Raw genomic sequence first — 12,315 nt, 5'->3', positions numbered from 1 at the left:
TTTTTAGGAATACAAATTCCCACAGAAATGTCTTCCCCATCATGGCATGAATCTTCTGAGCATTTGCTTTTTAGGTTTAAATACCAGTGTTCTGCCTTTAAAAACACTTCCATTTTAGAAAATGTAATGAAAAGCATGGTGGAGCTTTTAAACCAAAGATCTGTTTTATTAGATAGCTGCCTGATTAATGAAACTGATTCAGAATAGAGATCAAAAAGCTCTTTGCTTTTAGAGAAGTTATATACAAGTTTTTCCTTAGAAAACTGGGTCCTATTTAAGGTCCATCCCCACGCCCCCAATTCTCTCACGAACAACTGAAATTTGTTTTCCCAGTTGCATAGTGATGCTTGTGATGACCTTCTTTTTTCTGTTGGCAGTCCTCCATGCTTTTAAGTTACACAGAACTTGAAAATACAGCTATGTTTATCTTCTTACCTTGTCAGGCTTGCTATTACTTTACTTTCTTTTAGCCTTCTGTGTTACTTAGAAAAAATAATAAAAAATTGCAATTAATTCAGGGAGAATTGATTGAAATAAGTGTCTCATTTTAAATCTGGCGAACAAAAAAGAAGATACGGGCCGTAACTAATAAAATTTTATTGTATGATTCTGCAATAATTTCTGTTAAACTTCGAGTGACTTGGCTGTATTTACAGCATGTGCAAATCTAGGATTTGCCAAATCCTTTGCGATTAATAGTCTTTTATCCACTATCCTCTTTACGAGTCAGATAAAAGCATAAGGCTTCCATAATGTATGTTTGTGTAGGATTAGGGAAGCAATTTGGTGGTAGATGTGTTTGTCTTGAAGCATGAGAATTGATGACATGTGCAATTTCAAAATATGGTTTTAACATAATAGTATGTCTAGTCACCTTTTTGATCTTACTAACACACGTGCTTCTGCTCCAGTTTTATGTTTAACACCAGAGCTACAAATGATAATGTATTTCTTTAAGCGAGGAGCTTGATGCAGAGGGTGAATGTTAACTACAGTAAACATTTTTCCTTCTAGCTTACAGGCTGTACACTGTAGTCCCTCGATTAGTGAAGTTTGTTGATATTCTGACCAACTGGTATGTTAGAATGAATCGCAGAAGACTAAAGGTAGGTATCTGCTTCTGCAGTCTTGTACTGTAAACAAAATCCTAGTAGTCTATGTTAATTTAATGCATAGCAGCTTCATGGTGTTACACAAAATCTTTATGCTGCATTTTAAATTATATCACTTTGTACCTGATAGTGGGAATGAGAAGTTAACGTTTTTTCCCTCCTCTTTGCTTTGTGAGGAAAAACAACCAAACAAAATGCCTGGTAATTCTGTTTCATTTGCTGGATGGGATTGAGCAAAATGAATACAGTTTGGAAAACCAGTTTATTGTATTAACGTAGGAAATTTTTGAAGTTTATTGAAGTGCACTTACTGATCCTAATATTGCAGTTGTTGGTTTTTTCTTGGTGATTTTTTCAAATAGGGTGAGAATGGAACTGAAGACTGCATTATGGCCTTGGAAACCTTGTTTAGTGTTTTGTTCTCCATGTGCAGACTTATGGTAAGGGAATTACAGCCCACTATAACTGTTTGACATTTTTAACATAGTTAATCTGAAAGCATGCATCTTTGTGTCTAAGTTGACCATAGAAACTAGGGATACACAAACTGAACACACGGGGAGAAAAAACATACTGCTACTGATTTGTGTAGCACAGTTCATTTTCCACTTACCCCTTTAGTTGCTTATCTGCCCCATGGTACTATTAAGGTATCAAATACCACCTGTCTGATAAAGAGACATGATTTCTTATCTGATGCCTGAAAGTAACATGTAAATATCAGGAAGGGGGTGAATAAATAGTAGCAATTTAGTAATTTATTTCAGTCTGCATTTTGAATAACATCCCAGTTCTGCATTGAAGACACTGTATAAGCATTGGTTTTGCTGAACTGTCCTTATGCAATTCATAAGTATTACTGATTCATAATATACAAACAATAAAGAAAAGATGATGATTGAATGCAACATTACAGGCACCATATACTCCGTTTATCACTGAGCTGATGTACCAGAATCTGAAGACACTTATTGATCCGGCGTCAGTTCAGGAGAAGAATACTGAAAGCATCCACTACCTCATGCTTCCCCAAGTGAGGTAAGAGACAGCTGTTATGTGGCAAAATGGGGTTTTGGTTTGGTTGGGTTTTGGTTGGTTGTTGTTGGTTTGGCTGGTTTTTTTTTTTCCTTTCACAGAACAGTGCTCCTTCACTTACTTGTGTTTTAAACTGTTTTACATAACAAGAAAACAAGCTGCTTTAATAACGTGAATATTCCTTTGCCTCAGGGAGAATTTTAGTATGATAACATATTCTTTTCCATAAGCAAAAAATGTTTTAAGTTTTGATTAAGCTCTGATTAACGTTACTCTCTTTGCTGTAGGAGAACATTTCACTAGCAGTATGCTTCACACCCCACTCTCAATGTTAGCTGGGAATTTTCTTTTCCTTCCACATTTATGCAGTAGACTTGTGCTAGGTTAAAGGATTGTAGATAGGAAGGAAAACAATTAGGGAGAATGCATGTTCCCAACTCATAATGTTTTTTTTCTCATGGTGGGCAAGGAATATCCTTTTTATTCTTCAAAATGTGCACTGACTAGAAGCTATAATGCCTACCTGTGAAGGGCCCAAAAGGATTATAAAACTTTCTTGTGGACCCTACATTTGCAAGAATGTGTGCATCCCCCCATCTCTAGGCCTTTTGTAGTGAATGCTGATGCCAGACCCATGTGGTCTGGAATTATTGTTTTGTATGGATCACATAAGGAGCCAGCAGAGGGAGTTCTTTTGGCTTCAGATCAAGAATTTAGACCATTGGCGAGAGATTGCCACTTCCTTATAAGGGGGGGTACATCGTATGAGAGAGAGTTTGCCAGACAGATAGTTTCTTTGGATGCTGATGGGTGAGGGTTTTTCTGTAAGTGCCAGTGTGTCTCAAAAAGGTTTGGGTCCATGATGGTTGGTTGTACTGGACATACACTCTGGGTTATCCATAGTATCAAATTAACCCAGGTAGAACTTGACAACTGAAGTTGTTTTGTTTTGGGTTTTGTGGTTGTTTGTTTTTTTTTTTTTTTTCCCCCCCAGCCCAGGGAGACACTAGTATTACAGTAATCAGTTGCTCGTTAGTGCCTTGGTGCTATGTTAGTGGATTAAGTATTAAGTTAGCACCTGCATTGCAGTCTGCTGTTAGTCACTGAATGTAAGAGAAGGAAACTTTCCTTTTGCATTGCAGCTCAATTTGAAAACCCTCAAGGACCAGGGAGCTGACCTTGATACTTTACGTGCCAGTTTAAAAATTTAAATCTTCTAGTAATGGTGTTTCTTTTATGGATACTATATCCTTTGAGGAAGGTGTGTGTTCTTTCTGATAGCTTTAATAGTGAGAGTTACTGCAACAAGGAGTTTGAGATTGACATAATGATGGTGCTGATTTTCTCTTCCCTGGGAAAGTGCTGTAAAGAATAGTAATCAAAGAATGCAGAACTCCTCAGTGAGCTATCAGAAATGGTTCTGAGCTCCTGTAGAATGGAGTAATGGAAGGATAGTGAGCTATTTGCAGGAACTCAGTTCAGGCATGGACTTAGCATCAGCGTTTAATAGTGGCTTAGTCACTTTTTATTCCTGTTAGTGCTAACTGACTTGCTGCTGCATCACGCAAACATATATGATGTGTTTGAGTGGCTTGCACGGCTTTCCTCTTTGTCTTGTACTTTGTTTGGATTTTTGTCTGCTACTAGTTTGTCTAATTTACTGGATCCCCTATGTATAAATTGTTCCCTTTGTCAGATAAAAAGACATGTTTTCAGAACTAAATTATTGTTGAAGTTTTAGTTTTACCTTGAGTTGCTAAGCACATCATTGCATTTTTCTTTGAATATTTTTCTGATGACTGCATAAGGACAATATTGTCAGTTAATAATAAGAGACATTTTTTTTGATGCATTTACAGAAAATACTACTTTAACAATATGACGGGTATGTACAGATAAAGCTAAGTGACTTGGCTGCTTTCACAGCTGAACTTGACTCAATACCTGTGTTACAAGCCACACTGAGGTGTTATTTGGTTGCTTAGTGTCTGAACAGATTGGTTGCATTAAATTTTGTAGATGTGCGTGCAGCCTATGAAGACTATTCTTATTTCGTGGCTCCACAATGTTGTTAAGTAATGGCAAGTAATATTGAAATACTGCCACATTATAATATATGAACCTTTCAGGGAGAAAAATTTTCTATCTCACAATTTACGTGTTTCCAAGTTTTTGGAGGACCATCCTGGAGACTGGCTTTTGGAAGAACAAAAGCTTCAAGAAGGGTAGTAACATCTTAATTAAAGCCTTAGTGCAGAAGATGGGGATACTTCAGTTTTACGTTTTGCTTTACCAGTTCTGTTTTTCTGGACAATCCTTATTGGATGCATGGTTTACACCCCAGTACTTTTGCTACTTACATTACAGCAAGCAACTTCGTTCATTTTACTCACAGTTGTCTTTTGAACCAGTACCTCTGCTCTTCATATGACACTTCTGCAGTTTTAAAGGAGCTGCTCAATTTATGCAGCTACTCAAGAAATCAAGAAAACCACTTTTTCAGAACCGTTGGCTGCTAGTACATTTGCAACAAGATGTGAATGTCAGCTTGCTCAAAAAAAACCCCCCAAACAACCCAACCCCCTCCCCAAAAAGGCACCCCCCCCCCCCAACCCTGCCTTGCCTCAAAATGGAAGGGTGTTAAAATGATGAAGACAGGCAAAATGATGAAGCCAGGAAAGATGACAAGACTGTCTAAAACATCAAGCTAAAATATCTAGAATTCCTGGAAAAGATTATAAATTGAGATCCAGTGAGCTTGTTACATTATAGGCATTTCATTGTCATTTTAAGTATTCTGTTTGTAATATCTTTTTGCATCTTCTTATGATATTATTAATGTAAATCTTACTTTTTATTGAATATTAATAGAATAGGTAGTATGACTCAATCCATCATCTCCATCTTGTGAGAGGTGCTAACAAAAGATGATTTAAAAATAGCTCTGTTTTTTGTTTTCAGCAAGTTATTTCCTCATCATATTCTCCACAAAGAGAGGAAAAAACCCTCTTTGTTCATTTTTCAAATTGCCCGAAACAGGGCATAACTGGGTCTCTTGTAGGAAATTTCAGAGAAGGGGGTAAAATGTTTTCAATGTGCTCAAACAGATACAGTGAAAATGAAGCAATGTAATGTTTCCTTTTTAATCTAGGGAGCATCTCATCGACAAAAAAATTGAAAGTGCCGTTTCTTGTTTGCAGTCTGTTATTGAGCTTGGACGAGTAATCAGAGACAGAAAAACCATTCCAGTAAAGGTTAGAACTCTTAACATCTCTTATCAATACCTTGGGATGTGCAATAGCTTTGTAACTTTGGGATAAGCCTGGAGAAATTGAATAATGAGGTTTGGAATAGCAAACAGAGTTCAACAATAAAATACTTCAAATGATAAATAATAATTTCTGAAGTTCTTTATTTTCAGTTGGAAGGACAAAAGTTTCTGTTTTTTTTTCTTCCTTCTCCCCAGTATCCTTTGAAAGAAGTAGTTGTTATCCATCAGGATCCAGAGGCTCTGGAAAACGTCAAATCTTTAGAGAAGTACGTACTTGAGGTAAGAACATCACGAACGTGATGCTTAACTGGATTGTGTATGTCAGTTACCTAAACAAACAAAACCCTAACCTTCCCTGTTGATGATATTAATAACTCACTAGGTAAAATTAATTAAAGAGAATTGCAATGAAAGGGGTTATCAATGGGTACTGTGTACAGAAATGAAGGTAAATGGGTGATGATCCTTAGTCAGTTGTAGTATTGAGAAATACTTAAATCACTCAAACTGACCACACAGTACTAAGAGGCTATTAGAAATGTTCTTGTTCTTGATCAGTGAAAGGAAAAAAACGAAAACGTTTTCTGAATGAAAATAAAACAATAGTCAACTACATGTTGTCAAAGAGATGGATCGCAAAATTTGTGATCTCCTTCAGTTAAAGGGCATTAAAAACAGTTTGACAGTAAGTAGAAGTGTTGATGGAGAGGAGGAGTTCCATGTAAGGGAGAATAGGGGACCAGTCCAGATTTTTGCAAGATGTTGTTTAGGAAATAAAATGTCAAATAAATAAGATGTTAGTCTATACAATTTCTTACACTCATCTGCTCCTGTATGCCACTGCAATACTCTTTTAATGTGTGTCCATTAGAGAAATGCAGCCTGCCCTACTTCTAAATCTTTGTTTGGATAAAAGCCCCGTTGTTCAAAAGAAAAGTAAGCCTTCTTGGTTTTTTGAGCTTAACTTTCTGAAATTTGCTGCACTTTCTGCTTTTAGTCAGTCATGTAAAAATCTATAGCATTTTAAGAAGTGAAATAAAAAAGGAGTTTGTTAATAAATGAAGTTTATTTATATATGTATTTATACTATAAATATATCTTTTAAACTTCAGTACTCCATTTCAGAAGCTGTAGTGCAGGCACAAAGCCTATTACTTTTCATTGCTTAAAAGACTGTAGAGTTGGCTTTTTTTAGTCTTTATGTTCAAGTAAATTTCATTACAAATAGACCATATTCATCTTTTCACATCTGTGATGTACAACTAAAATCAAACAGTAAGAGGCAATAGTGAGAAGGAAGAGTGTTTCAGCTACAGGGATGAATTTCGATGAGCCATGTTTTTTTTTTATTTAAAAGGAAAAGCTGGCGGGGGTGGGGGGAAGGTACTATGCCAGTATGCTTTTGAACGTTTTTCTAGGTGTTGGGGCCTTCAAAACGTCTTGCAGACCAATGGTTTTTACTACTTAAACCTCCCATGATCATGCATTTGGTATACATGAGCTATGCTGTGCGTAATTTCTCAGTGTTAGCAGCCTAGGGGCTTTATAATTGCTTTGCTGAACAGGGAGTTAGAGGTAATATTATCTCCATTGTAAGACTGGAGACCTTTCAGAACCACTCTGGAAGGCAACGAGGGAAGAAGGAAGACTGGTTAAGCAATGCTATTGTTTCTGAGCAGTCTTTATTTCCTCTTGCTGCAGTTGTTTCTCTTTGGGATAGATGATCACTTTTCACCCAGATGTTTCACTGTGTTCCTTGAGGAGATAAGCCAGACTTCATCTTTGTGTTTTGGGGAGGAAAGAACTGCATTTCGAATAGTGGCTCTTTGCTAAGAAAGCAGAATTCTAAAGGAGCTGATTTGGTGTTGATGTTGGGCAGAATGCATGCATTAGACTTGAATATAAATTGGGGATTACTTCATGACAATAATTTCTGTGTATTAATCTGTCTGGATTTTCACTTGAATCCTTCCCTTATGCAATCTTGTTGTATTTGTGTGTAGCTCTTAATTCAACGAGGCAGAATACATGCCAGCTTTTCTCTCGGATGAGAACTGAAGGAGTGGTCTTGCAAAACAAAAACACCTAGGTAGTTGTTCAGATGATCTTCCCCATTCAAGACCTCCTAATAAAAATGTTTCTGAGGAAGGGATACTAGCCTCAATGCAAGGTCCTTGTTAGAGAAGTTACGTACAATGTAATACAAAAACTAACCGCCCCCCCGCCCCCAAATATCAACTCCTTAACTGTTACAAGAGATTTCATGTAGAAGTCTTAATACAGTTTCTGAATGCCTGTGAACTGCAAGCTTAGCCTTCTCATGTCTTGCCCTCTCAAATCTACTTGTTTGAAACAATCTCTGTTTAAATGAGCAGAAACTAGAAGGAAAAAAAAAAATTTTGAACAGCAATGTAGTTGTACATCTGAACAGTTTATGAAAGACTTCCTTCCCTTCCTTCCCCTGATAACTTCACATCTGGAAAGGTGAGCCATAGAGTATACTTTTCATTATCCTCTGAAGTCTGCCCTCTTCCTGTATTTTAAGTGCCTGTAGCCTATATACTAAAAAGAGATTACTGTTTTAACTTAATTCTTTGTCCTATTTTACCTTCAGTGTACTTCTCAGCTACTGTCATATTAGTGTATGGTTTCTAGGCGTCCAAGTAGAGTAATCAGGTGGGAAATGTAGGGATTCTCCACAGTTCAGAGTGGTTCCTTTCCTTCAGCTCCGTCCACAGCACTGAAGCTTTGAATCTGACACTGCAGAGGAACTTACTGTCTCATTTCTGTCTTCAGGAAATTCTTTCCTTGTATCACCTTAGGACCTCTATACTTCTTAAGAGCTGATGTAATATAGGACTGATGGGTTCAGCAATCTGTCTTTAGGTTGTGTGTCTGTTTAATGGTCTCTAGATTATTAAATAAAATTTATTTCTACTAATAACTGACCTTTGACCTTCCTATCATCTTTCATTTGTCACAATCTATCACTTTTCAGATCATTTTGTATACGTTCATGACAGTCAGTTCCAATGGCTGTACTAAGGCATGCTGGTAGTATGTGAAGCATAAGGTTATGATGCTTTCCATGTAATAGATTTTTTTCTTTTTTCTTCCGTAAGTGTTTGTAACATTTTGCTTTCTCTAAAGTCAGTGAAACAGCTCTTCAAAGAGAAGTGAGATGTAAGGTCTTTTTCTATTATAATAACCACTGGCAGTACAGTATCTAAGGATTTTCTCCCTTGTCCAGAAATGGCATGGCCCTTGTCATATGCCTCTCCTTGGTAGGTTAAGGATTCTTTCTTCCTTTCAATAAGGTCTCTTCAGAGGGTTCTGTAACAGAAGATCTAGTCACATGCTTCAAAAAATGTTGGAACTTTTTTAGTTCAAGTTGTCATTGTCAAGATCAGCTGCTTTGCCTTGACAAAGAGAACAAAAATCTGCATCTACCCAAGCAAGATCAACTCAACCTCATTTGTCTTGGTGAGAACACCCATGTTAGTCAAGGAATTCAAGAGATGACTGAAGCAGCTGTGTATTACTCCAGCAATACTGTCTTTCCCCAAGCCGAAACATACAGCTAAGGAAGGCTGCTAAAAATTCTGCTGGGGGCAACTTAAGAGCACTGGCGAAGGCAGTCATGGCTCAGTGTACAAGACTTCTAGAGCAGTGTTGTACGCTTCTTGCTTTTAGTTATTGCTTTTAGTTACTTGCTTTTAGTTTAGTTTTATGGGACTTAAATTCTTCAGAATTGTGCACTAAAGGAATTTTAATTAAAAAAATTGTAATTCATTTGCAAGTGGGATTGTAAGGCTTTTCTGTTATGTTAACTTACTGATTATTTCTCTTAGACTTGGCAGTTATGATGCTTCATTTCAGAGTTGCTATTATTATTAATCATTTCAATACATGGATCTTTTCAATAGCAGAATTTTGTGAAATTTAGGTTAGTGTCTATCACGTTTGCTTGATCTGAAAAATGGATTTGTGGATTTTACATAATCCAATTTTAAGGGAGATGAGGTTTGCTTGCTCAAATTAGTTCCAAAAAGATAGCCGACAAAATTTGCTGTCAACTTCTACAGCTAGTAAAAGGTAACAAAGGAACCTAACATTTTGATAAATTATTACATAATTGGATTGTACAAAAGTATATCTTAATTTATGTTCATTTGCTACTGCAAACAAAGTTAAGGTATGTCTCATGGGTAGATGAGTTACAAGAAACTCAAATACCTTTATGGAAGCACAAATACAAAATACTGTCTATTGTCCTATTTTTATTACGTATCTTAAAATTCAACAAGTTGATGCTGAAGCTTAGTATGTGTTTTATTGTATTGTATAGCAATCAATTTAGTTGTTTACTAGGATGGTTCAGAGCTAAAGAGGTCAATGAATACAGGCAGACTGGGTAGTATTACTTAGGCTGTATTTGCAGCTTTGTTCATCAACCTCCTACATATTCAGACCTTTAGAACCTTTAGTTATTGCCAGAAGTGTGTTTTTAGTAAATTTGCAGGTGCCAGAGGTAATCTGTAAGAAAAATTACACCATTTAATTTCATGCTGTTGCTGACGAAAGAATTTGAGAAATACACTTGTCAATCCTTAGAAAATTTCATTCATTGCTTTTTCAGAAGTAGCTGTAGTCTTTGATCTGCAGTCTTACTCTCTCATCATCAGAACATAGCAAATCATTTAAACAAATGGATTTTAATATTGGAACTGTCCAGAGTATAGAGTTGTCATGCAGAAATGGCCAAGCTCACAAAATGAAAAAAAAACCAGAAGGCTTTTAGCAACTGAACACAGTTGCATTTTATTCATTAGTATTTGAGGGCTTTTACAAGCCTAGTTCAGGACTTCTTTTCCTAACTGCTTCCAGGGAAAGGTTTTTATGTGAGTAAATTTTATTCTATGCACAATCAGAATCTTGTTTGCATCTGACTTTTGTATACCCTTCAACCCCCACCCCTATGTATGGTTATGATAAAACAGAGAAAATTGACTTTTTCATCAAATCCAAGGTCTACCAGTATTTCATAATGTTAATGGTGTTACAGTAATGTAGTAGACTGAGTCCATTGTCCCAGTTTCGGCTGGGATAGAGTTAATTTTCTTTCTAGTAGCTGGTATAGTGCTGTGTTTTGGATTTAGCATGAGAAGAATGTTGATAACACACCGATGTTTTCAGTTGTTGCTGAGTAGCGTTTAGACTAAGTCAAGGATTTTTGAGCTTCTCATGCCCAGCCAGCAAGAGGGCTGGAGGGGCACAAGAAGCTGGGAGGGGACACAGCCAGGGCAGCTGACCCAAACTGGCCAAAGGGGTATTCCATACCATGTGACATCATGCCCAGTATATAAACTGGGGGGAGTTGGTCTGGGGGTGCTGATGGCTGCTCGGGAACTAACTGGGCATCAATCAGCGAGTGGTGCATTGTGCATCACTTGTTTCGTATATCCCAATTCTTTTTTAATTACTATTGTCATTTTATTGTTGTTGTTGTTATCATCATCATTATTATTATTTTCTTCCTTTCTGTCCTATTAAACTGTTTTTACCTCAACCCATGAGTTTTACTTTTTTTCCCCAATTCTCTCCCCCATCCCACTGAGGGGGGGAAGTGACCGAGCGGCTGCGTGGTACTTAGTTGCTGGCTGGGGTTAAACCATGACATCCATGAATGGGCTGAATTAACTGATGCATGAACTGTGGTAGTTGTATGGTCCTTCAGTATTTTGTTTCTTACAGTATTACATAATCAATATTTGTTTTCTTTTTTAGGATGTTTGCTTAGAGAGCGTAGACCAGCTGAAGCACAGCACTGGCATTTCTCTTTCTCTGTTCTGAGAACTGGGTGTAGTTGGGCTGCTGGTCGATCTGATCATGGCTGGCACATGGCACCAACAAAAAGCCCTTGTACATAGGAATGCCTGAATCTACAGGTCTTCTAACTGGCAATGGGAAGGACTGGTTGCCTCAGTTTGTGTGTATGAGACTTGAAAGATGTGTTAAGGAGCTAATTTTGATTTATTGGGCAGATAAGAACTATTTTAAGTCAAAGCACTGTATTGAGACAGATGTAAACAGACCTAAGATACAGGCTTACTTTTTTTTTTGAAGAGTCACTCTGTTTTTTTACTTGATAATGTATACAGAAGAACGGTTTCCTAATCTAATTAGCATAGAAAACTTGTCCTGGTGGAGTTGGCTTGTATGCAATTTATCTAACCAGGCCTAAAGTCATCTTTCAGTTGGTGCTATTTTTTTGGTTATTATCTGTTTTTCCCCACGAGGTTGTCATTTACCACTTGTGGGCTCATTTCCAACAGCACCCCATTAAAGCTGAATTTCTGAAGTACATAATTTTCATTAGATTTCCTAAAAGATGTATTAAATAAAATTAGATTGAGTATTCTTGGCTCCTCATGTCAGTAGCACTTCCTAGGCAATTAAGCTGTAGCTCAGAGGTTGTATTTAAGCATTACTTCTCAGTCTAAATGTTTGGCTACTTGCTAGTCCTGTCATGCTGATGCTACCATTTACTTCTGCTTCCTAAATGACTTGGAGTAGCTTGCTTGCCAAATGTACTTGGTGATTCTGTATCATGTTGATGTGAACTCTTAACAACCTTCTAGTGGAGATTTAAACACAAAATGCTTCAAGTATTGGGCAGCCTGACAGACAAAACCTGCTGAATTATAGTGAAACGTGCTCCTGATATGTGCAGGTTTGTACCTGTAGTAGAGTTGCATGTCAGCAATTAAAACTTTCCAAGATCTGTCGCTGGTACGTTACACCAAGAATAGAGAGTGAGACTGTGAAACTGGGAATTTAGGTATCAAATCCTGCCTTGTGTGTGTTTCTTACCTGGCTTTACAAAGCAGGAAAAAA

At 37.1% G+C, this 12,315-nt stretch overlaps 1 protein-coding gene across 5 annotated transcripts in view; it reads left to right on the top strand.

The window, feature by feature from the left end:
• IARS1 (isoleucyl-tRNA synthetase 1) overlaps positions 1-12,315 on the top strand; it is a 114,683-nt gene that overhangs the window by 78,119 nt on the left and 24,249 nt on the right. For all 5 annotated transcript variants that reach the window (XM_052776156.1, XM_052776160.1, XM_052776159.1 and 2 more), the window contains 5 exons: positions 1,015-1,106; positions 1,475-1,552; positions 2,029-2,150; positions 5,299-5,401; positions 5,614-5,697. In XM_052776156.1, the coding sequence (XP_052632116.1) occupies positions 1,015-1,106; positions 1,475-1,552; positions 2,029-2,150; positions 5,299-5,401; positions 5,614-5,697 (479 nt within the window). The remainder of the gene's footprint in view (positions 1-1,014; positions 1,107-1,474; positions 1,553-2,028; positions 2,151-5,298; positions 5,402-5,613; positions 5,698-12,315) is intronic.

This window comes from Harpia harpyja, chromosome Z, assembly GCF_026419915.1.
Source record: "Harpia harpyja isolate bHarHar1 chromosome Z, bHarHar1 primary haplotype, whole genome shotgun sequence".
Taxonomy (NCBI): Eukaryota; Metazoa; Chordata; class Aves; order Accipitriformes; family Accipitridae; genus Harpia; species Harpia harpyja.
Note: the sequence above shows the minus strand (reverse complement) of the source record. Positions and strands in the feature narration are given on the sequence as shown.